Source organism: Idiotropiscis lumnitzeri, chromosome 3 (assembly GCF_059441095.1).
Source record: "Idiotropiscis lumnitzeri isolate Australia: NSW breed Sydney's pygmy pipehorse chromosome 3, RoL_Ilum_1.0, whole genome shotgun sequence".
Lineage (NCBI taxonomy): Eukaryota > Metazoa > Chordata > Actinopteri > Syngnathiformes > Syngnathidae > Idiotropiscis > Idiotropiscis lumnitzeri.
Genome location: NC_142393.1, coordinates 12,528,416 through 12,553,020, shown reverse-complemented (window position 1 = coordinate 12,553,020; position 24,605 = coordinate 12,528,416). Strand labels below are relative to the sequence as shown.

General features: G+C 42.7%; 1 protein-coding gene and 1 long non-coding RNA gene across 2 annotated transcripts in view; one reads left to right on the top strand and one right to left on the bottom strand.

Annotated features, from left to right (window-relative positions):
- The window catches only part of plxna2 (plexin A2), a 175,454-nt gene that overhangs the window by 53,409 nt on the left and 97,440 nt on the right, over nt 1-24,605 (bottom strand). The window contains exons 5-7 of the mRNA XM_088289798.1: nt 13,208-13,308; nt 5,319-5,442; nt 2,583-2,736 (exon numbers count right to left, since the gene is read on the bottom strand). Coding sequence (XP_088145924.1) covers nt 2,583-2,736; nt 5,319-5,442; nt 13,208-13,308 — 379 coding nt within the window. The remainder of the gene's footprint in view (nt 1-2,582; nt 2,737-5,318; nt 5,443-13,207; nt 13,309-24,605) is intronic.
- LOC148339966 (uncharacterized) lies at nt 2,129-2,646 on the top strand. The gene is made up of 3 exons (XR_015842475.1): nt 2,129-2,166; nt 2,327-2,377; nt 2,595-2,646. It is a non-coding gene; the product is annotated as an uncharacterized LOC148339966 (long non-coding RNA).

Genomic DNA, 24,605 nt, shown 5'->3' with positions numbered 1-24,605 from the left:
CATAATATATTTAGCGACGTTATGAAAACCTCACAGATATTTTAATACAATACAACTTTATTTAACATAACTTCCACACTCTCCCATAGTAGCGCTAATGTGGCTAACTAAAGCATGACGATACGCAATAACTGTAGGATATGAGCACAAAATGAACTATGAACTTAATGTCATGGAAACAGTTCTGAGAAGAACATCGGTCAAGAAAGCAATAAGAAGTTAGAAGGCCACTAAGGTTTAGTTTAGCTGTACTGATGTGAAATGTTTTCATCAATGCCGAACAACATGATTTAATATGTATAAATTTGAAACATTAGATATAATGTCGGAATGTAAATACAGTGCACAATAAACACACGAAATGTGAAAAAAAAATTGACAGAGGGACAATTTTGGATAATTTTTTGAAAAAATTGCATATTAATGAAAGGAAATTACGGTTTAAAATTTAAAAACGAGACCATTCCAGGTGTCTCAATGCTATGGTTAATTTACAACACCATTTTTGTGTTTTATCTCTTGGTCATATTCAAAGTTTGGATGTTTTTTTTCTGGAGTAATTTTCCAAACACGTCAGCTCCTGCGTGGAAAGGTCAAAACGTCTATTGACCTTTTAATTACTCCTTCAAATAATGTCCATGAACCTGCATCCTTGGGTGAGGATTTTTTTTATCTGGGTATCATTACGAATAGTAACAGCTGTTACTGGGCTCCAAGTATGTGTTTTTGGCGAGACGAGATGGCCACGGGGTGATGAAACCAAACATGCTGAATAATAGATGATGTGCAATGTGAGTGAGAATCCCTGTGTGTTTGGAGGAGGCTGGACAGCGGGGGTGCTAATCTTCCATCCTGCGAGTAAATGACAACTCTGTTTGCCCACAACTCCCACAGGGAATGAAGCATCGGGGCCCAGATACGAATGTTCTCCCTCAGGTAAATGTCATTCGTACCACCCAATCTTCTCTTAAGCCACGCAGCTTTCTCACTCACTTTGCAGAAGAGCAATGGAAGTGCAGGGAAGTCAAACTAAAATGGGCAGAACCAGGAAGAGAGGTTTTTTTTTTCTTTTTTTTGCCAGGTTCAGCGGCAATGAACCGTTTTCAAACACATCCAATCATTTGATTTTTCCATGAGCTACCGATCGTTATTATTTATATCTGAAAGACATGCCATTGGGGTTGCAAGCAAGTTTTTGTTTGACAATAAACGTGAATTTCGCCACACAATAACATCGCTCCATTTGGGTTTGAACTTAGACCCGGAGCGAGTCGTTCTGCTTAAAAGCCTGAAAGCACCAAGGTGAGGTTGCTCAATTTATTCTTGTTTACCAATTTGCCTTTATAACCCTCAATACATTTGGATGAAAATCAACAAATTAAAATGTCAAAGAAGTCAACCTGATATGATTCATAGCGACTAAAATCATTCCGTACTTTTCTAGTCTTGGTGAAGGTTGGTCTTAGTTGATTGATTAAACATTTGTAGGGCACTCAAAAGGCACTTAAATTTTCGATTACCAAAATATAAACAAACATTTTGACATAAAATAAATATATTAATCACTATATATTGAAAAATGAAATAAATATGAACAAATACTGACCTATTTACATTTGAGGGATTTTCAATTGTTAGGAGTGCGTTACCTATGTTGTTTTAAAAATCTAGTGCCATAATACAACATTAGAATAAAATCGCAATTTAACAACTTTCTCTGGCGTGTTTACATTTGTCTGGTTTGTTTAGTTGATGACATTCCTGATGTACGTCTGAGTGTTTGGTGATCAAAATGTCAATTGTTATATTTTGGACTCCAGCGAGATCAGCGACAAATAAGTCATTGGATATACACATACATTTATTTGACAACTATTATTATAACTTTCTTTTCTGCCTCAAATCCAGAGACCATTTTTCTCTTCCACTCAAGTTAGTAAATATGGTTCCTTGCCGTATAAAGTCTGCTTTCTTTGTCTAGGTAATATATTTCTCAGGAGGCGATGGTCTCGCAGTGCCAGAGTGCTAATCCACCACATTAACTTTCCTGTCATCCCCAAGCCGACATGTTAGAACCTTTGCGTCCACAAACAACCGGAGGGCCCTAATGTGCTGCGCCGTACCATCAGCCACAGGCCGGGGGGTACCAATCTTGTCCTCTATCAGGTACTAATGTGGCTGGGCTTCTTGTCGGGCACACCTCTCAGCCCCTCTGCCGATGACAGAGCAGTGTGAGCTTGATGTGCAGCTGTCTAAAGATGATGCCGAATCAATGACGCTTCAGTGAATCCATCCAGCCTTTTTCAAAGCCGCTTCTCCTCACTAGGGTCGCAGGCGTGCTGGAGCCTACCCCGGCCGTCTTTGGGCAGTTGACGAGGTACACCCTGCATTTGCTTCTCGATCGAGACCCAGCTAATACTCACCCTTTTAGTCAAGCCATAGCTTTGTCTAAAACAAGAAAAACCTCCACTGCTATTTCTTTTAATCTATAGATGGACATTAACTTGCAGATTTCTCAAAATAACTCGCAAATAATGGCGGTTTGCTGTATCGTATTCCGAGGATAATAGTGTCTACTGTACCTTGGTCAGAAGGGATGAGGGGGACGTCCTTGGCAGCGGGGGACACACACAGTATCTGGTTGCCATTCACTTGACCCTCCACTTCCGTCAGATTGCCAAAGGAGCAGGTTATTCCTGCCGAAAGGTCCGGAACGTCGCTGACCTTCACCAGCAACTGAAAGTGGAAGAGCGGAAATAAGAAACTTTATATTTGAAAGCAACAACAAGTGTACTTGTAAAACCGATCCTTAAAGCTGGAAATATGATTTTAAAGAACCGTTTTAGCAGACATTGGAGATGCATGTTATATATATGGCTTCATAAACATGTTTTCAGTTTGGTAATTCAGTGACACGCTGGAAAGATCCAAAATCTAATTATGAAATTGTTAAAACATTCAGAATCATCACAAATTGGAGATGCGGCTTAGGTAAGGTTATCATGGAACAGCGACAATATTCACTATGTTGTACATTACTTATGCGAAAAGCCACACATATGCACATATGGTGATGCGCCCGTTTGAAGTCATTCTCGGGAGAGCAGTGACACAGGCGATGCGGTTTTCAGCTGCTCTGCCTGTGAATAATCTTATTTATAAATACATTTTGCAGACACGTGTCGTGTGATCGCGCTCTCATCCAAAAGAGACAGCAGCCTGGATAATTATTACCGTGGCATTTTGGAGTCTTGTTCCATTAGCAGTTATATATGGGCCATGCTGTTTGAAGTTTCTCTTTGTTTTTATCTGCCTCTGAACTAAACGCCGTAGGGCTGCTGGGACCAACGAGGCAGCCGAGCAGCTTAACTGTCGGCCTTTTAAGAGATGCAGTGTCCCGGCAGCGGATGATGTGGCGTCCCTCGTTAGCACACTACGAAATCTGTCAAGAGGATCCCCCTACTTTATCAATTTTTACTGTTAAGAATCAATGTTGATCATCTGATATTTGATCAATGTAACATTTATCCAGCAGATGGTGTTTAATTTGTGTTGTTACAGCAGCAACCAGCAGAGGGTGCAAGGAATTCACCTCTTGGTAGTTTGCTGCCTAGATAGGCTGCGGTGAAAAGCAAAGAACGTAAATGGGTAGTGAGTTCCCTCCAAACTCTTAAAATTCCTTCTATTTTGCTGTTTAAAGTTGGATAGCCTCCACACGTTTCCAACCAGACCTCTGTGAAAAGTGTACTCGATCACCGAAGTACTTAATTGACATAATCTGTTTAGATACAGATTAGCAATTAGCATGGTTTCTCTGTCTTCTATTAATTATGTCACATCATAACATTGTGGGAAAGATATTCACCGCCATGGAGTGATGATTAGGACTAGAAGCGACTCCCATTGTGTTTGGCTGCACTAGTGGCCAGCTGAAGTTATTTGCTAGCTACTTGATGTCTTGTCTTGCCCTTCCACGCGTTTGTGACGAAAGTATGTTACGACACATAAAACGATATTTTGGGACGCTCTTCGCAATTCAATTATTGGTAAAATTTAAATCTTTGTGGTTTTCAGTTTTGCTCTTGATTCTGTTTTGATGAGGTGCAAATAAAAATTTTGACTCGTCAACAACCAGTCAAAATATTTTGAATCTTACAATTGTTATTGTTTACTTCTGCGGAAAAAAACTAGCCTCAAATTGTCCATCCTATTCATCATGTTGGGGATTCTTGATTACAGCCGGCACAACAATCAGTGCTTTTTGTCGGACATGGAATTTCCTGAGTAACCTCTCACGTTAATTAGCCTCTCGGTGTTCATGCTGGAGGACACGTCTGTATCTCGGGTAAACACTCGGAATTTTTTGCTGCACAAAGTAGACTTGTCTCTTGACTGTCAGGCCTTTTTGTTTTTTTTTGTTCCCTTGGCCGCCTTGCCGGTAGTGGAGTGGGTGTTTTTTTTTAGATTCTGCAGCCTAATTGGCATGAGGTATAATAAAGGTGATTGGATTGTTTCCTCTGTTTCTAGCGCTCCAGCGAGGAGGCGGCGTTGTCATGGAGATAGTTAACTAGCCCTTTGGAATCTTGTGAATTTTGCCAGTGTGCTCTCGTGGAGAGTTACAAACAAACATGTTTACGGCTTTATTGAGTAAGACATGGACATATTTGTCCAAAAATGAGCAGAGCAAAAAAATAGACTCTGTCTTCAGTCAAAACAAAAGTATCAGCGATATCATTGTTGAAAAACATATACTTGGATTAGTTGGCTCCCAACTTCATAATTGGGCGGCGATTACCAAAAGGTTCTGAAATATAATATCGACACGCGCTCCTTTCTTGTCACCTTTGTATTATTATAATGCAGCGACAGCAAGCAGGGGAATTTGAATTTTTCTTGACAATCCCGGCATGTTGTTTGTAGAGTAATAATGTGGCCGTCCGGTTCAGTCGCGTTCGGGTGCGTCAGTCGATGTGGAAGAATTTACTCACACATGCGCCCAAATTAGCGCCCAAATGCACTCTGCACTTGGGCAACTTTTACAACCCACTCAGACTCCCACACAAACACATCTTGGCAACCATATTGCTTGCTCTGCACCATGCAAGCAAGCGTATGCGGGATGAAACGCCAACACAAAGCTCTTATGAACCTTCACATCTCATGTTTATGCATCACACACAATCAAGACAAGGAGTCATTTCACATGATTCTGTTTCTGTACGCGAGTAGCAGATATGGAGATGAGAACTATTTTATTTTTACATTCATGTCCAAGTTGTTTGGCATACGTGTGTGTGCGTGTGTGTTTGCAAACTTACTGGTACGCTAGGTTCAGACACTGCGATGCTGTCGGGGTACACGGTGATCTTCACACACTGGTCCAGAGAGGCGGCGAAACGGTACGGCTCATGAGCACGATTGCAACGGTTCCTCTGGGAGCATCTGAAAAAGGATGACAATTTTTGACCTTAATATGAAAAAAATAAAAAGGAAGACATGCTCAAAGTGCACATTTTAATCAAGTCCTTCAAATCACCAACACATAAATGAAAGTAAAGAGGAAAGTTTTTTTTTCTTTAATTTAGGAGAGCATTAAAACTATGCATTGATATCAACCACGGAAAAGCAAAATGTCAAAAACAACTGTCTTTTGGCCATTTGTTTAAATGACAACACCTGATAATGCAACATTTTGAAAACGTGTTCAAAAATCACAACATAATTGTTTGTATTTTAATCTGAAAATGGAGAACCTGTTTTTTGATGGAGATGTTCAAAGTGACCATGTAAGTTTACAACCAAAACAACAATCGTAAACCATGGCTTTGTGTGTTTGCCCCTCTATGGTAACCATGGTGACCAGCTGTTTACAAGTGACACACCAACCACCGGCCTGTCATATTTATCACATCGTTTTCAGTCATTTGATCTGGCTATTGTTTTGTCAACCGTTATGTCTTAATCTGAAACATAAATGCAGCTCTTCCACACATAGCTCCAGTCGAGTGAAATTAACACAATTCCCTAATAATGGCAAGAGCGTGCGCCTTCCACACAACTTCCCAACAATCGACCACGTCCCTCATTAAAAGTCCGCCAACAACCGCTTGCTTCCTCCTTATTAAACGTGTGTGTTCCCTCCCACAGTCTCTCCTCATCCATAGTGTCTGGCCCGCTCGCTGGCTGTCTGGTCGCAGCGGCTCTAATTGGACTCCGACGGGTCAGCCCCTGTCCACGGCGCTGGCGGATGGTCCACTACAAGCTGTGGGCAGGCACGCGTGTCAATATGCGTTAGGGTCCGTCTCATGCTTGTGAAGCACACATACATCTCTATCCAACGACGCCAGGCGCAATTACGATGTCAGATTCTCTGGGAGCATTCAGCGCATGACAAAGATGTTACACGTGCACGCACACACAGTAGGGTTACAGTACAATGATAAGCACTGCCCTCTCCAGGGTGGGGGACTTCGGAGAGCAGCAGAGAGAAGTGGAGTTGTGTGAAGGTCCCCATAGGAGTTTTCATTTCACTACAGGTGCTTGTATATTAGCGTTCTCTTAATGTATCTCTTTCCCTCTTTGATTTAGAATAATGACTCACATTAGTTACTTATGATAAAGTAAGATTAGGACAAAATTAGAATATATATGTATCTACAGTGGTACCTCAATTGATGAGTGAGTTTTTTTCAAGATACGGTAAAGTGTTGAGTGAATGCTGAGCGACATTCTGAGTTGTGGCTGTAATTTTGGTTAGTTTCTTCTTTTTGTAAACAACTTTGAATTTGTTCCGGTAGAATGTGATGAAAGCGAGCGGAATGGGTGAGGTGGGTGTGGGTGAGTGTGGTTGGAGGGCAACGCAGGACGGCTGCTGTTGCCATGGTTTCGGGTCATGGCCATTATCTCTGTGTAGTTAGAGGCTGACCCCTTGCCTCTCTCATTAGCTGAGCGGCAAATGTTGACGAGAAGCCTTACTCCACACAGATAAGGCGCTGGTAGCAGCGAGGAGTAATTTGATTTTTATTTTTTATTAAATAAATAAACTACTGAACTATAACCATACTTTGGCATTTATGATACACATAAAGGATTGCAAATGACACCAAAAGATCAGCACACGTCTCTCTCTATAATAAATTAAAAAGTCCTGAAAACCTTTTGAGTCCGACCTCCTATATTGTTCATAGTAACAAAGATCTTTTTAGCTTCACTTTAGCTTCTGTGAATTCTGTAAAGTTATCCAACAACAACAATAGACAAAGAAGAAACAAGAACAAGCAAGTGTTGATTTTTCAGGACACACAAACCCTCTGACTGCAGAGTCCAAGTAGAAGAAATGTATGGCGTGGATAAGAACGTTAAGTAAATTGTTTTTCTGATGATTGACTTGACCTTGATAAATCCAAAAGCATGTAATTGGATCTACATGTATATATTCGGTCTACATATGTTTGACTCGCTGGCAGCTTGGATTGGATGTGAACCAAGTCACATACGTTGGGTTCATTCATGACTACATTGTCTTTGAAGATTGCTACATGCTAACACGGACTAAACTGGTTCAATCCCACCCTGGCTGCATGTCAGTTGTGTAAAGCTAAACTACATTAGACTTGCCTGTGTGCAGACAAATCCTATAATTTGACGAGTAAGAGAATGAGGTCTCCCCCTCCAGATCCACTTGACACATGACTGGAAGTGCTCAATGTCAGGTTTGAACGAGGGGTTGTGGACCCAAATGCAGCGAAGTGAGGCAGGAGTAACGTAAAGAAAGAAAAATGCAAACTAAATAAAAAATACTGAAGTTCAAAATAACAGGGATCAAAGTAACAAACAAACACTAGGAATTGACTTGCCTTGACTTGGAAAACTAACATTAGCCACAGGACAGTAGCCAATGATCAGACAACTCCTGAAAGCAACCAGGGAACTAAATACAAACAAATTGAGGAGACAACAAGGAACACAAGACACATAGGGTGGGAGGGAGCTGATTGGCTAACACGATGACAGACACAGGCGGACAAAACAAGCTTAACGAGACAGACACACAAAAGGAACACAAGGAAAAAAGGTCAACAACTATAAACCATCAAAAACAGACCATTACACTCAGGACGGAGGGGTACAGAATTAACCCAGATCGCCTCAGCTGGTGCCTACCAACATGCTCTACTTTTGAGATCCTCACATTCAATGTCAACCAAAACAATTCTTAGGTTCTATGAAGAATAAACGTTAATTCACGTGAGTGACGCTAATGTGAGCATCAGCGCTTGTCTATCTGTGACTGATGGGTGATCGACCCAAGTTTGACCCATCCATCTTCTGTACCGCTTCTCCTCACTCGGGTCGCGGGGGGGTGCTGGAGCCTATCCCAGCTAGCTTTGGGCAGTAGGCGGGGGACACCCTGAACTGGTTGCCAGCCAATCGCAGGGCACACAGAGACGAACAACCATCCGCGCTCACACTCATACCTAGGGGCAATTTACAGTGTTCAATCGGCCTGCCATGCATGTTTTTGGAATGTGGGAGGAAACCGGAGCACCCGGAGGAAACCCACGCAAGCACGGGGAGAACATGCAAACGCCACACAGGATGGCCGGAGCCGGGATCGAACCCACGCCCGATGCTGTCTCTCACTGTGAGGCCATCGTGCTAACTAGTCGGCCACCGTGCCGCCACCAAGTTTGACCCCCCTCTCTCAAATGAATTCAGCTAGGACAGACACTGCAAGGGAACACTTGAAAAGAATGGACAAATGTGTTGCGTCCATCACTCATTGCATCCATCCATTGATCCCTTCATGCATCAATCGATCCATCGTTTCCTGTAGTGCGTGTCCTCATTAGGGTCATGGGCGATTGCTTCCTTCTGCAGCTGACTTTGGGTTAGTGGCAGGGTACACCCTGTACCAGTTGCCAGCCAATCGCAGGGCACACGCACTAAACCTAACGTGAATGTTTTTGTCATGTGGGAAGAAGCCCAAGAGCCCGGAGCGAATCCACATGAGCACGTGGAGAACTTCACACAGGAAGGTCTGAGCTGAGATTCAAACCCAGAACCTGAAAACTGCGAGGCAACCATGCAAACCATTTCACCCTTGCGTAAGTAAATGAAAAGTGAATACATCAGATAGCTCCTGACAATATGAATAGCACCGCCTAAGCGTGTGGACATAGCAACAAAAAAATCCCATATAAAATACCCATTTCCTTCTGAAATTTGGCAGCATGTCTAAATGTTGGTCCGAGCGTTAACGTACGGTATTTTCCACCATGTAAAATCCTCTTTCGGGGCATGCCCGGGAGACTACTCTACAACTTAACAACCAACGAGATGCTGTCTCGGAAGGAGAGCGGATGCTTTTTGGCTCGCGGTCAGATGAAGACTCAACGACCCCGTCAGCGAGACTGCCAATGAAGAGTGCTCAAGATGATGATGATCTCCCTTTGAGGTGCAATCAAAACGCTGGCGGGGCTGATGAGTGTGCATCATCAAACACTTTCTCATTCTCCTGCTATCGTTCTCAGACCCCTTTCGTAATCTTGCGAGTACGTTGGGATGGCCTAGCAGCTGCGGGTGATTAGAGGACCTCATAACCTCCTGTGAATGGGACAAAGAAGGAAAGAAATTAGAAAGCAAAAGGAAGGGGACAGCGACAACCCACACCCCCGCCCATCTCGTCACCTCACTCACTATCACGGCTGCAAAGCAGGTCGATAGCGCTGTGTGTTCAATTAACTACCAATGAAGGCAAAAGAGTGAGAGCGAAATGTGGTAGGGCGAGAAGAAATAAGGATGGATATGGTGGAAGGCAGCTGTGAGATGAGTGTGTGTGTGTGTGTGTGGGAGGGGGGGGTGATCAAAGAGAGGGATGTTTACGTGCAGGAAAGCAACCATCTCTGGCATGTGGAGGAGCTCATTCAAGAGGGGGGGGGGGACACGTCTAAAGCGGGAGACGAGCCGAGTGGCGTAGCTTAGATGTGAACTGCGCTTTGGCAGGGGGTACTCAGACATGGGAAAGATAATTTAGAAGAATCAACAGCTTGGGGAGGGTGAAGGGGGGAACGCAGGGAGCAGGGGGTGATCACAGCTGTGGGTGGCAACGCAGCTGGCAAGACGCGTCATCTCGAATGCGAGAGATGAAGGCACGCTCTCGACGTAGGCAGAAGGGTAGAGTCGCTTTTGATTGACTCGTGCTTTAAGTTTACTAGCACGGTCACAGGGATGTCGTAATTTATTGCTTAACCCGTATCCGCTCAGTTAGCTTACTGAAAAAAATAAATGTATGGGTGCTGAATGCAATCATCAAACATGAATCCAACTGGATTGATGGTTGGAATTTGTCACCGACAGTTGAAGTGGAGGTGACAAGAATGGTCTACTTCTGTTAAGCGAGTGTCAATTTTTAAAAGTGATGTCGATCATACGAATCAGTCTCAACTTTGGTGGAGTTGCGGATTTCATTGAAAACCTTTTTGTCCCAATGTGCCCGTGCAACGTGGATGATCCGTAGATGCAAATGAAGGCATAATGATGTTCTCAGAACTTCCACTTCTACATTGCGGTTTTAACGGCTCATTACGAGTCGCGAGGGGTCCATGTCGAGCGAACACAATGATAAGGGGCTGCATTCTTAATATATGCAAAAATGTGCGGTGGAAGGAGAGTTCATCAACACCATCGTCATTGTTCTTGCATCAACTTTCTGGGCTAGTGCTGACAAGGGTGCTGCCACACTCATGAAGGGGTCAGGACGATGTGAAGGGGATTAGGAGCAAGGACAGGTGGTCTTAGGAGAACAGATGGCTGCCTGTTAACCTTCTTCATCCCCAAATGTACAGTACAGGGGTCCGCACGTGTGTTTGGACATGTGTAAAGGCGGACCGACCGACAGATAGACAAGACACACACACGTGCTAACGAGACAGACAGCTTTTAGCACTTCACAGCTGCTTGACCACTTTAAAATCATCACTCTCAGTTCTAGTGGCGACTCTGCCTGAGGGGGAGAGAGTGGCACCCTGACAAAATACACCATATGGCAACATTATTTCAAGTCAATATGTATTTTGTATTTAATCCAGCAGAGTGATTTAATTGCAAAGTAAATGGGTAGAAACAAACTCGTTTCACAGTCCTCCTACTGCAGTTTTTGTTGTAACTTCCTTAAACGAGATAAACACATCACAACAATCGGTTTGGCAAATCCTTATTTGCGTGACCAACGCCGAGATCAGCCGGGGCGAAGACTCCTACAGATTGTGACATGAAACAGAACGATAGCCAATTACGAAACTTGCACTGTTGTCGAACACAAAGAGGAGTGTGTAAATAAGAAGTACAGAAAAAAGTATTCCACAAGAAGCAACTGCACAACTGCAGAGTAGTGACCAGATAAGCTAACAGTTAGCCCAACGTCATCTATTTCTTCTTCTACTTGTACCACTGTCGTCTCTTTGAATTTTCAGTCTAGCAATATTGCAGATATATTTGTTGGACCGGTGAATGGATTTATCGCCGATCTGATCGAGTGGATCATGATCGTCGATGTTTTTCATTTTATGCATATATGCTGATCGACTGGGACCGGGACTTGAACAACACAGACAGTTTCCAATCTGAGCCAAAAAGGGAACAGGTGTAGGATACTTGGCTAATTAGTGTCTGTTTACAGCTGCTGAACCAAAATAATTGTTTTAGCAAAAGTCCCGGCCACCTGAATGACTGATGATGCACATACATTTCTTTTTTCAATTATGTCAGAGAAGGAGATTTTGTATACATCAGCGATTTTTTTAATATATATTTTTTTGGGTTTAATCAAAAAAAAAATTTCCAATATATTTTGGCTAAAGATGAGCACGACATTACAATAAATATCCAATTTGTTTACAAATATTTCTTCAGAATTTTTTTTTTTTTAAACCTTCTGGTCGCTGATCAACCCTAAATATACCCTGATACCCTAATTTATTTACAATACTCCAGTAAGTCATAATTTTGTGTCCCAAAAAAATGTTTTTTCCACTATCCATACCAAGCAGCAGTTGCGTCTCTGTAGCGCTTCATTTGAATCAGTACTCAAGAAGTAACTCTCAGTTTAAAAAAAGTTGGTGAAACCTGTTCTACATTATAATACAGCCTAAGGTTCATGTTGCTTTTTTGGACTTTTTTTCCCCAATTCCTTTAGGGTCAATGATGAGAAGTTGAGCAGATTTTTTCCGTAACATACTGCACTTTACATAAACCCTACAGCTTTATAGATCTTATATCTGCTGTCACATGGAGCTATTAGTCATATGGCACCACATAAAATGTCTAGTCGTGGGGAGGCCATCTGAGGAAATATGGCACATAATATTGCCAGTACACTTGTCAGTTTTTTTTAACTGCTATGTGACCAGAATGATGTACTTTGGTTAGGCCTCGGTATCTTTCAAAGGCAGACGATGTAAAACGCCCAACCACCTCAGTCGCTCAATGGCATCCGCTCCCTCACCCACACTAAAGCATATATTTAACATGCAAGCGTGGAAGCTAATGTGGAGCTCAATGATCTCAGTGTGAAGGCACGCAGACAGTAACGAATATAAAGCTCCCCAATCCGAGCTCCCCCCCCGCCCCTCTTCCCACCTATGCAGGAACATGTTGAATTACCTTGTCGCTAGGCAATTATTTGTCCTGTCCCGGCTTTGGAGTGATGCAAATTACTTTAAGTGCACTTTGGGGCCGCCATCGCGATAATGATGATTGCAGCTATGCTTTGACACACACAAATATTCGTCTATACCTTCAGAGAGAGGGGCTGATTTTGCACCCCGCAAGCCTAAAAATAAAAGTGGGGAATTCAAAATGCGGCAGCTGACAAACAACTCAGACTGATGACTGCGTGCTCAAGAAACAAAGAACAGACAAGATAGGAATGTTTTTCGATTTTTGGCGGGACTGTGCCACTTGTGTCCTCCCTGCTTCAAGATGTCATTTCATCAAGCTCACTTCCATTTACACAAATGGTGGCATTCGTTTTCTCTCGTCGCGACGTGTGCTTGTGATGTAATTGCATCTCTGGACCAGCGGGTGTCACTCCGTGCTTCGTCGTTCAGTCTTATTGGGTCATATTGATTACACAGCCAATGAAAGTGAGGAAATGTAAGGTGGTCTCATTTCCTCCTTGACTCAGAGTTTAATGTTTGTGACTCACATGTTGTGCAGCACACACCAGCCGCAGTGCGGGTCCCCGGAGCTCAAACACTCGCCACACGTCCCGTACTGCTCACATGACTCGATGGGAACTTGGGTCACCTACAAGCAAATAGGAAAGACATAAATCAACTTAGTAACTTTAGCAAACATGGAGAACCTCTGCGAAGAACTTGGATTTGTGCTAACGATGAGCAATTGGAAAAATGTCCCTTTCGAGTTCATATATCCAATTACATTTTTCATACATTAGTCCGTCTGTCACGATTGTGAAAGCTGACAGGCCCGCAGCAAAATATAATAAATGCTGTCTTAAAATTTTTTGCACCAAAAGGATTTTTTTTGTAAAGATATAACAAGATTTTTTATTTTTATTTAGTTTATTTTTAGTTTATTTAGTCATTGCAAAAGTAAAAAAAAAAAAACAAAATATTTTGAACAAAATCTGAACAAATTAAAAAAAAAAAAAAAAGCAGAAAGGAAATAAAGCCGGAAGCTTTGTGCAAAGCTTCTTCACTTTCAACTACTCAAGTAAAGTCAACTTTTTTTTTTTTGAGAAAGTCCATCAGATAAAGTTATTTATACAATAGTTGACGTTGAACCAATATCCGCTCACATTCCGAACATCCCCTTTCTTTTTTGATATCTTCTGATCTCATGCTGTTGCTGCCGAGTAGTGAAACACGTAACCTCAATCACATTTCACAACAACGATCTTCACAAACACAACTTGATAATCACACTCACGCAAAAGACAACGCTCCAACGACAACAGCCGTCAGCATCATTCACATGTGAAGACACGATGCGGTCATTTCCCCCTGACTGAAATGATCTAATGTGTCCGCTGTTGATTCTTTCTTTCAGTGAATAAAATGAATGGCTTGGCCGCTGCTTGTACGTCGTTGTCAACTATCAGGCAACTGTCGCCTTGATGGCCAGCCAGAGAACCAGCAGTGAGCAGCTGGGATCAGTTGGCCCGGAGAGAGAGGCTTCTCATGCCATCACTTGGCTTCCGTCTGCACCACGGCATCTGTCCACCAAGGTACAGGCAGTGCTTGGCCAGACTTAAGAAAATGCCAAAGTGTCTTTTTACAAGGTTAAAGATGTGAGAACACTAAAAACAAGAGAGCCAAACAGTTGTCAGTGGGCGTGTTTAAGAGTCTTAGGCGATGTTCTTGTTCATACCAGAGAACACTGTGACACCACTTTAGATAAAAATGATGGAAAGGTGATTTTTCAGAGTCAGATTAACATCTCACTCCTGTCTGTCTTTCCTTGCAATTGCCTCGCTGGCTAATGACAACAAACTCTGACAGAGTGCAGCCACGATCAATAGCTCATGAGGTGCCCCGCTGTAATTGACGATGGGTGAAATGAACGGGTGAAAATAACGTTTGGAATGTTTTTGGAACCATGTGCTCACGGCTGACGACAGTGTGAAATGTATTGTGGTGATAATTTTTGGCTTGGAATGAACTGTGAAGTGTGCAAAGGAAAAAACAAAGCATTTGTTGCATTTATGACACTTTTGTAGAATTGAATGTCGTCTTTTTCCGGCCAATCCTCTCTATAATGTAGTATAACGTGTAATAATGTAGTCGACTGTGTGTGCGATGTTGGAAATTTGAGCCTGGCACTTTTAGAATTAGCTTTTTCATTCAGAGGCTCTATCCAAATAACGTATCTCGGATGTAAATTTGTCCTTATACGATAGCTTAGCGAGAGACATTTTAAGTTGCTTGCCAAACAATGCTATTTAATTTTTGTTGGCGCAAACATGTTTTGCAAATATCTGTGTCAATGTTGAGTTTTTGGAACAACATAACATATTTTAATCACCACTGAAGTACAATTTAGTCTTCAACCAACAAACTTTCAGTATTTCACACTTCTAAACCAACATGTTTCGTCTTAGTTTGTAACCTAATGTTTTTGTAATGAGGGAAGAGAATTAAGTCAATGTACAATTTAAAGATTTCAATGAATCCAACAGTACAAAAGAGTAGAGGCGACATACTGTACTGAATATTCAAATCCGAGACCTTCTGTTTGCGGCAACACGGCGACGCACTCATCTACCGAGTTGCCCCTTCTCAATATCATATTAAATGTAGCTGACAGCAAACGTTGGCCTCAGCTGCCGTGAGGAACACTCTTCCAGACTGTATCATATCAGCTCTTTGTTCAGCCCTTGCTTCTCAAAAAGCTCAATAACCCCCCACCTGTTCGAACCCCGACAGCAATAGAGTGTCAAGACGAGGGGGAGGTTTATGGTTAAGGGAGGGTGACAAAGGGGGCCATTGACACTGCAGGACAATCCTTACACTGTGCTGCGTCTCTGCCGCGGACGCTCCTGTTAGATTGACCCCCCATCACCTCAAGGAGGACTTGCTTGGGGACAAACAGGTGGCGCGCTGTAATGAGTTGCAGACGGATGACGAACACGGCCGTCGGCAGACAGCAAGTTGCAGCAAAAGCGGTTGTACTCATGCACAGCCTGGTCTAGTTTAGATTTTCTAACCTATTAGCTCGACCACTAGCGTTGACGCACCTTTGGGATAATGAATTACCGAATGCTGCGCAAACCTTGTTTTCAATCCATAATGGGTCTTTCCTTACCAATTTGCTGTGCCTATACACTCGACTGCCTCTTAATCATGTTTGCTTATCACTTATCCAATAATAAACTGATTTCTTGCCAGGTGGGGTGACCATGAAAAATGTGATTTGTTTTGGTATGACTGCAGATTGACATGAAAATATATTTCCATGTGCCATGAAAAGCCAATTTCAGTTGGACTAACACAAGAATTAAAGTACTCCTGAGTGAATCAAGAAAAGAGAGAAAAATGACGAAATGAAAAATAAGACTTTACTGCTGTGTTGTGCTTTGTACTGAGAGAAAGCATGGGCCAGGAGTGGTGTTGGGGGGGATACAGCAGCTGTTGCCCAGCACACGCTACAGTCACTCAACACAGCAGGGCTGCACAATGACGCCTCTTCTACTATGCGTGTATGTGTGTGCGTGCGCGCATAGTTTGCACACATCATTGTTTTGGGGGAAGATACGCAGCAGTCGCTCGAATCACCTCTGCTGATCTGCGGGCGAGTGTCACCGAAAGAGGAACCCTCTGCTCCCGCAAATGAATGTTAATACAATACCAGCTTAAGACGACCTCAGCAGGGGTGTTATTTAAGAGCTGGAGTCACCCTCTTTGGTAATGTCAGTAACTGGCAGCAGAGGGTTAGAAAAACAACGTACTTAAGATCGGGCTGAATGGGCCTCCATTACTAAAGCAATGTCAATGGGGCTTTGGATGTGTCAAAAAAAAAAAAAGGTTCTGTCGAAGGTTTTCCATGGTCTCTCCATGCTTGCGTGGGATTTTTCCTGACACATTTACAAAAACATATACCTTAAATGAAAGAATCCAAAATGCCACTATAGATTTGAAGCAGCATGTAAATGGTTGTTTGTCTTGGCGACCAGTCCAGGGTGTACCCCGGCTCTCGTCCGAAGTCAGCTTGGAGAGCTCACTGCACTCGAAACAGAAAAGCCGTAGAAACTATATGTGTTGTCTATAATATTATCTCATATTGTGTGTGCGTGTGTGTGTGTGTTTGTGGCAGTGGATGGCACTTGCCGCTTTATGTGATGAGAGGGATTGATATGTGCTTACTCATTTCATTACCCATTTCGCTTGCTTGTGTGTTTAATATTACTGTAATGCAACCGAGACAATAAGGAGTAGTGTTTTTTTTTTTCATCCACGGCCTGTCCAAAGCGGCGCGCAGACCGGTCGTGGGCCACGGGCCTGTGGTTGGGGACCACCGCTGTGAGGTGACCTTGGGTGACATGCAAAGAATCCAAAATAAATTGTATTATAATTAATTGTCAAAAACATGGTCTTCTAATGACTAGACATCTTTTACATTTGCTTTTCAAAATGTTCTAATTATATAGAAAATATGTACAATTATTTGCTGTTTAATAAAAGCAAGTATCTTCAAATGTAGAGAGTCGCTTTTTCTCCATCCGTATAACAGCAAACGGAAAGTCCTTGGACTTCAAATGTCCTTTTTAACACAAAAATCTCCATCAACAAGTTGAAAAGAGAAAAAAAAGCGCTTTTTTTTGGTGGGGAAATAAAAAGAACATTGAAAAATATCTTTTTTCTATTTAAATAAAAAAATCTTACATTTCATTCTGAACACGAACCAAGCTTTCATTCAGTCCAATTCTCACTAGAGCTGTTTATATTGTCATGATAGCTTTGAAGGAAGACGTGTCGCCAGTGGTATGAAGTTGTTTCCACGGTGGCACCGACAACGTACGTGCTCTTGAGAGCGAAGCTTTCATTTGTTTCTGTGTCTTTGTGACAGAAGACAAATGGCTCCATTCCAGCCCCTCCACGCTGCTGTCGCGAGACCCGGCCAACGTTCGCCGCAGCTCAGTGATGGATGGCCGAGCAGCGACAGCCGAGAAGGAGAAGAAAGAGGCAGAGAGAATAAAGGTGGATCTTTAAAGGAAGGTTGAGTGAAGTGGAAATGTCCCATTGCTTGCTTGTTGGAGGAGACCTGCTCTACGTGGTGCCAGATGCGCCTCTCTATGATGAGGCGACCGATAGAAGAAGGAAAAAAAAAAATGACACTGTCAGCAGTAATGCGCGGGAAGCTATTTTGTGGGCTGTTTCCAAGGCAACGGTCCAGGCTCTGACCCCAGGAACAAACCCGCATGTATGCTGCCGTACCTCCAACCTTCAAACCCCCTCGGCTGTGCATGGTGAAACAGCTGGCACCTTTGGGATCTCCTTTACTTCCTTTTAAAGATGTATAGACATGCACATCGACTGCTCCGCCCCACGTTCTCTATTTTTAATGAGGGCTAGCCAGGCTACCACATCACTGGAATGAGTAACATCGATCACCAACACAATACCAATGCAGTCGAGAGAGGCTAGTGAGGCTGGAGCGTACCCGCGAGTGTTTGCAAAGGACATGAGCACAAAAGAAGAGCAAATACTCCCAGTTCAGAAATCTAAGGGCCCCTAAAGTCCCCCACGGCCCCCGAAGCCAGCATTTTCTGCTTTAATCTGTACTTGTTATGCCACTGAGAGTGCGAAGGACAATAGCCAAATCTCCTCATGTTAACACATCCTCCCTCTGCCATGCAAGCGAGCATCACGTTAGTGCTTCTGAAGATGAGCTAAGAGATTTGAACCTTCTGAGAAACGCAAGAAAGTCACTCGAGAGCCTTCCCAATTGATACACCTCCAGTAGAGTAGTGATTACAAGATTAATGTAAAAAAGAAAAAGCTACACAAATGAAGTCAATAAAATGAGAAGAGTCGTAACTAAGAATAAAGAAAACAGAATATAGTCACGCAATAATGAAAATAGAGTAGAATAAAATATACAAGAACGTGAATCAAATACATGTATAAAACATCTAAATCAGTGCTTCTTAAATGTTGAAAAAAAAACTCGGACCAGGATCTTCCTATTTTAGAAAGGTCACAAACTATTTTATTGAAGTTAAGAAGAATTAATTATACTTTAATAGACACTGAAAATATGTGCCACTCTGCCCTTGCTGAGCAGACCAGAGAAAATGGAAGCTTGTGAACAGTCCCTCAAAAGGAGTGCAAAGTTGCGTGTTTCAAGCTGTTTATTACACTCCATTATTATTACACACTATAAAACTAAACACATAAAAACAGAGAATTTTGCACTCTCATACAAAATATACTTCACCTTGCTTAGCTCCCCAAAATAGCAAGCTTAAGGCTAAAAGGAATACAGCTAGCTAACAGAAAAATGCCATTGACCCGCTAATGAAAATTAGCACGCTACTTGCATCATTTATATCACTCAAAAGAACAGATAATTATCCACAAATGCTGTAGGAATGTATACAACTAGAAACTCAACAAAACGCACAGACATATGTTCTTACTACACTGAGAAAAGCAAGTTGTATTAACAAAACTCGATTGTGACTAGGGAGCATCCCAATGCGAAAACCCACACTGCTCCTAAGTGGCCAAGTTGCATACAGCAAGAAGAGCACTACCAATAAGGGAACACACACAAATCTGTTTGACATACTTTCAAATACATATTGCTAGCTATGACCTTCGCTAGCTGGCTGAGATGCACTGTATTTGTTTACAGAGTAGCACAAGTGAGTAACATTTGCTGACGCTTACCCAATATTGTATGTGGGAACTTGGTTCACCTCAGTACTGTTGTGAAAAAAAATCTCAACACAAATACAGGTCATTTTTTTACAAGCTGGATTTACAATGCCAAAGTTAGTGTGTGATGTGCTTTACAATAGAACATTTCACAATATTTTATAAGCATCACGTGCGGGATAAGGGGAATGTTTGGCCTTGCGAGGAGTGATGAAAAGTTCTTCGGAGACGTCGTAGTCACTGTAAGGATAAAATGGCCTTGAGATTCATACCAGTTAACTATATTGGATTTTGGGACGAAACGGGCAAGCGCTGTAGGTCCATTGAGCCCTCCGTGCCTTGCTTTGCCACTAACCACTGGGCTGATTGCTTCCAAGCCACATTGTGGCAGCAAATATGTAAAAATAATTAACGGCATCCACATGTGGACAGAACAGCAAGACGTAAAGATCCAAAATAAAACAAAGAAACTCGAGGTCGGAAATCCAAATGTCTCCCTGCCCGCAGACAGCTCTGTTTCACAGTACGAGGAAGTGCTTTCACAGTGTTGCTGTTGCAGATGTCAGGGGGCTCGCTGACAAGCTGTTTGACGCAAACACATTTTGTCTAAAAAAAAAAAAAAAAAACAGCATTGATTTTCATTGTCCTGCTTTTATTAAATTGCAGTGTGGGGAGTCAGTCTAGGATGTGTCGGGGGTTTAAGAGATGAAAGATGTACAGAACTGAGCACAATTGTTAGGTCTCACTTAGGATTGGTTATTTTAGCGATGCTACGACGACCACATATGGACAACCAAGCACTCATACTCACATTCCCACCTATGGACAATTGTAGGTTTTTGGAATGTGGTTGAAAAAAGGGAGGGAACCCTGCCACTGTTTTAACTCGTCATCAGATTGGAAAACGCTCACACCTTCAATAGCTGGACGATCTGCACCTTTCTCATCTTATGGCACACTATGAGCTCTTATGAGTTGAAACCAGTTAAGGAGTCACGCACACTGTAGGAAGAGACCAACCCATTGTTTCGGTTATACGGCGCTCCTGCGTGGGATTGGCTAAGACGGGATAAGAACAAGCAACCATTTTGGATACATTAGGACCTTCTTCTGCAGCTGTGCGCTTGTAAGGCTCCACAGGCCAGTGTTGTTCATCTTCTTGGCATCATTAAATAGTCTAACTGGGAAAATACAGATTTTTTCATGTAAGTATAGAGCGCATTAAAGATAAAGAAAGGGCAAACTAACAAAAAAATGGATTTTGTTTGTGGAATTTGGTCAAATCTTTGGAATATGCCGCGAGTGGCAAATCAGCAAGACAGTTTTCTGTATTTCTTTTCTGATTTTAGTCCAAAATAGCCACGTTACTTCATCTTTCATGAAGCCATCAGATCCCTTCCTTCCTTCCCAACTTCCTCTCTTGCGTGGTGACTAATTAGAGCTGACGTGAGAGAGCATCGTCTCACATTACAGGATTAATCAACAGGAGGTCCCTGACTGGTCTCCAAACTTTGTTTCATCTCCCAAAATTCACTTCTATGCAAGACAAGCTCCCAAAATGTTATTTCTGTGCAAAACAAGCACAAACAAGTTTTTTTGGGGGGGGATTTAGAAAGTATTGAATGTCTTCCAACCTAACATTTCCAGAGAATTTAGTGCCTCCTCTTGGCACAGCAAGGATTGTGGCGACTCATCGGGAGAAAGAGAGGGGAGGGAAAAAAAGGGATGAGGGGTCAGACGTCGGCCTCACTGTCCGCCGCTTGAACTCGAGCGACAGTGCCACATTAATGCTGACCCTCTGGTCATGATAGTGAATATAAAGAGGTAATAATACAGTTCAATGTGTTCTGCTGACTTCCAAATGTGAACTCATTAGTGTCTCCTCTCATCTGGGCAAAGCCCTGCTCTTTTCGCATGTCCAAGATTAGAAGTTCACACAAAACTAAGTCAGCACTCCAAAAATATGAGATAGAAATTCACCTTGAAAAGTTTAAAAGGCAACAGAAATAAATGAAGGATGAACCGGGAATCCAACATGTGTTCCGTGCTAAACTGGTAGCATGAAGAGACGGAGCATTAGAAGAGACAGGAGAGGCAAGATAGAAAGAAAGGGATCAGGAGAGGAGAAACAAGAGAGGGAGGAGACAAATGGAAGGAGATATAGGACATGGGGGGGGGGCTAAGAAGACAAAAGATGAGACGAAGGAGGACTAGCTGGTGTAGCTAAATAATGAGAAATAGGAGAAGTCACAAACCCAGGAGGAGATGCAGGAAAAAGAAGCAAGATGCGATATTGAAGACGCTCGAAGAGAGCCAGGAGCACGTAGCGTAGGAGAAATAGAGGCGACGCGAGGAAAGACACAGGAGGAGACAGGAGGAGATGCAGAGGGGGGGACAGAGAAAAGCAAATGGGAGGAGACGCAAGAGAGTAAGCAGGATGAGACAAGTTGGGGGAGACACAGAGAGCAAAAGGAGGGAGAATAGAATCGGTCGAGAATAGAAGACGAACCAGAGCAGGGGAAACAGGAAAGTGAGCAAAGGAGCGATGAGGAGACACAGAGTGTATAAAACAATGGAGTGAATGAATCAAGCTGTGTGCAATATAAAAAAGTCAAAGCGGTCGATGCAGTCAGGAGTGTATCAATTATTTATGTCCTCAATCCACTTTTTGGACAAGCAAGGGAGCCAACTGAGCTTTTGTTGACTGAGCTTTTGCTCGCCTTCTCCCAATTAAATAAGGCACTCATCCGCAAAATAAAGTCAATGGCGCAAGTGCGGCCTGTCGTAGAATTATTGGGTTGATTGACACTTTTGGCTGCCATTGGCCACACGGCTTCAAAACATGATACAATCAAGTGTTGTATTGATTGATTAGTTACACACAAAGTAGACTTGTTGTTTAAGCGTCACAAGCATGCATAAAACCCAAAGACATCCGGCATTCAAGAAAGATCGCATCATATCTTCTCGTATGTGTTTTATGACTATGTTCATTTCTGTCAGTCCGCACGTCACACGTTATTCTCCTCTAGCTTGCCTCAGGCTTGGTGAGGGTTAACTCCTGACACTGGAATTTCGATGAATTTCTCGACTGTCTGTCAGAGTGCATCTCTCGCTCTCTCGGCGGGACGCCCGACTGTCAATGCGGCCGCTAATGAGGAAGCCGCCAAGGCCATCGCACATCAACAAGAGTGAGAGTGTGTGTGTGTGGCATGTAGGAAGTGTGTGAGGGATAAGGGGGCCCTCCTTGGTGTATTGATCAGAGGGGAAAGTCCACAGAGGGTCTCGATGGTGTGTATACATAATGCACAAACTGTGAACAACGCACACGCAAATGATAGTCTCGGTGGACAATCACAAAATTCCCCCATAGCAAAAATAGACGCGTGCAAACAGCGTAAATAAGTCCATTCATCTTCTGAACTACTTATCATGTTCAAGGTTACAAGGAGCTGGAGCCTTTGTGTGTGAATGTGGGATGACGGGGAGAACACTGTGAGGCAGACACGCTAACCACATTCTAGTGCCACTGCCACCTACTGTAGTGGATGTGCAATTACACGTAAAAAATTGCTCTCTGGGATCCAACATGACCCGGCCCGTGGCATCGCACCCCACACGGGGGGCCGTCCCACAATTTGAGAAGGACTGGCATGGATAGATGAACAAAGAATCATTATTTGCAGTAAATAAATCATTTTCGGATCAAGTGAATTGGTTAATTTCCTGCAGCACACCTGATGCCTGATCTCTCAGGGCACACTCATGTGCCACATGGCATTTGAATTCGTGCTCGACTGTGCTGCCCCAGTAAAATTAAATGGTCTTCTCACCACAATGCTGTCACTCTCTCATTGGCTGCGCTTTAAGGCCTATGTAGATTGGTAAAGCATAGAGCTGGGAAAAAATATTATTTTGCAGTGTATCACGATACTTTTTTGTACCATGGGCAGATACATTGGGGGTGTATCGATATATTCAATACCATGGTTCTTTTCCCCCCCCCTATCTTGCACTCATGTCAGTCAGAAACAGTTACTGAAAGGGTTTATGCACTTTTCAATCGTGATACTTGAATAAATGTTAAATGACTCTCAAGCTTCAATTTTGGGAGCACATGCCTCTGTTTTAAATACATATTTTAAGGTTAATAATTCATAATATTGAAGTATTGCAATGGGTATCGGATCGTCACCCAAGTATCGGGATGCGTATCGGATCGTGCGAAAGTGTATCATCCCATTCCGAGTTAAGAAGTGTTTGCATGTAATTCTTCACAGACATTAGTCAGAAAATGCTTCATATGACGAGTTAAAAGGGTGGAACCTTTGAAATGAAATTCCACAAATCTCCCACAATTCTTTTTGAAGAATCTGGGAAAATTAGTACCCACAAGGCAAGCAATATGAGATTATTGACGTTATGTAGCTCAGTTTAGTGAGCAAGAAAAGGATGGACTCTGTTGCGGTTTGTGTTTGCTTTGGTCTCAAAAAGAAAGAACAGCCTCAACAAGGGGCGGTTAGAGGTGAACGTGAGAACAGAAGATCAGCACATCAAGTTGAGCAATTTAGAATCAAAACTAATTTTTAACCACTTGCCATTGTTCATTTTGTACTGTTTTTGGAGTAATTTCTTGGGTGTGAGAGTATGACCAGAATTCTATTTAACGTTTTGTACATCAGGTTATGACAATGGTAAAATTTTGAACAAATGATTTCTATTTGTGCATAGAGATGATTGGATCTCCGTGAGAGGATGCTCGGTGGGTGAGAAGAAGGAGAAGAAACAGCCACTGATCTCCAGCAGTGAGAGGTAAAAAGCCCACATGTCTTTGTTTGGCAGGAGAAGAAAATCAACATAATGTGCCCGAACTGCCTTGTGTGTGTGTGGGTGCGCGCGCACGTGTGTGAGTGCGTCTCTCAGACAGGCACCGCCAAATTAACTGCTCCCCACTTGCTTCAGCTGGAATAAATAAATCCTTCATCTGCGAGTTCTCCCACCTTTCAGGGCAAATTAGTGCTGTTGCATTGGATTTCCGACCCAAATCCAACACACAGTTCTGCGGGCCTATCTGTTTCCACAGGATGATACCCTAGTGGCTGTAGATATCTGATTTATAAGTCAAGAAGGAGAGTAATATTTCAACAGGATGCCTTATCAGGCCTGTGTTCTTTCAAATATTCCTCATGCAATATTGCACAC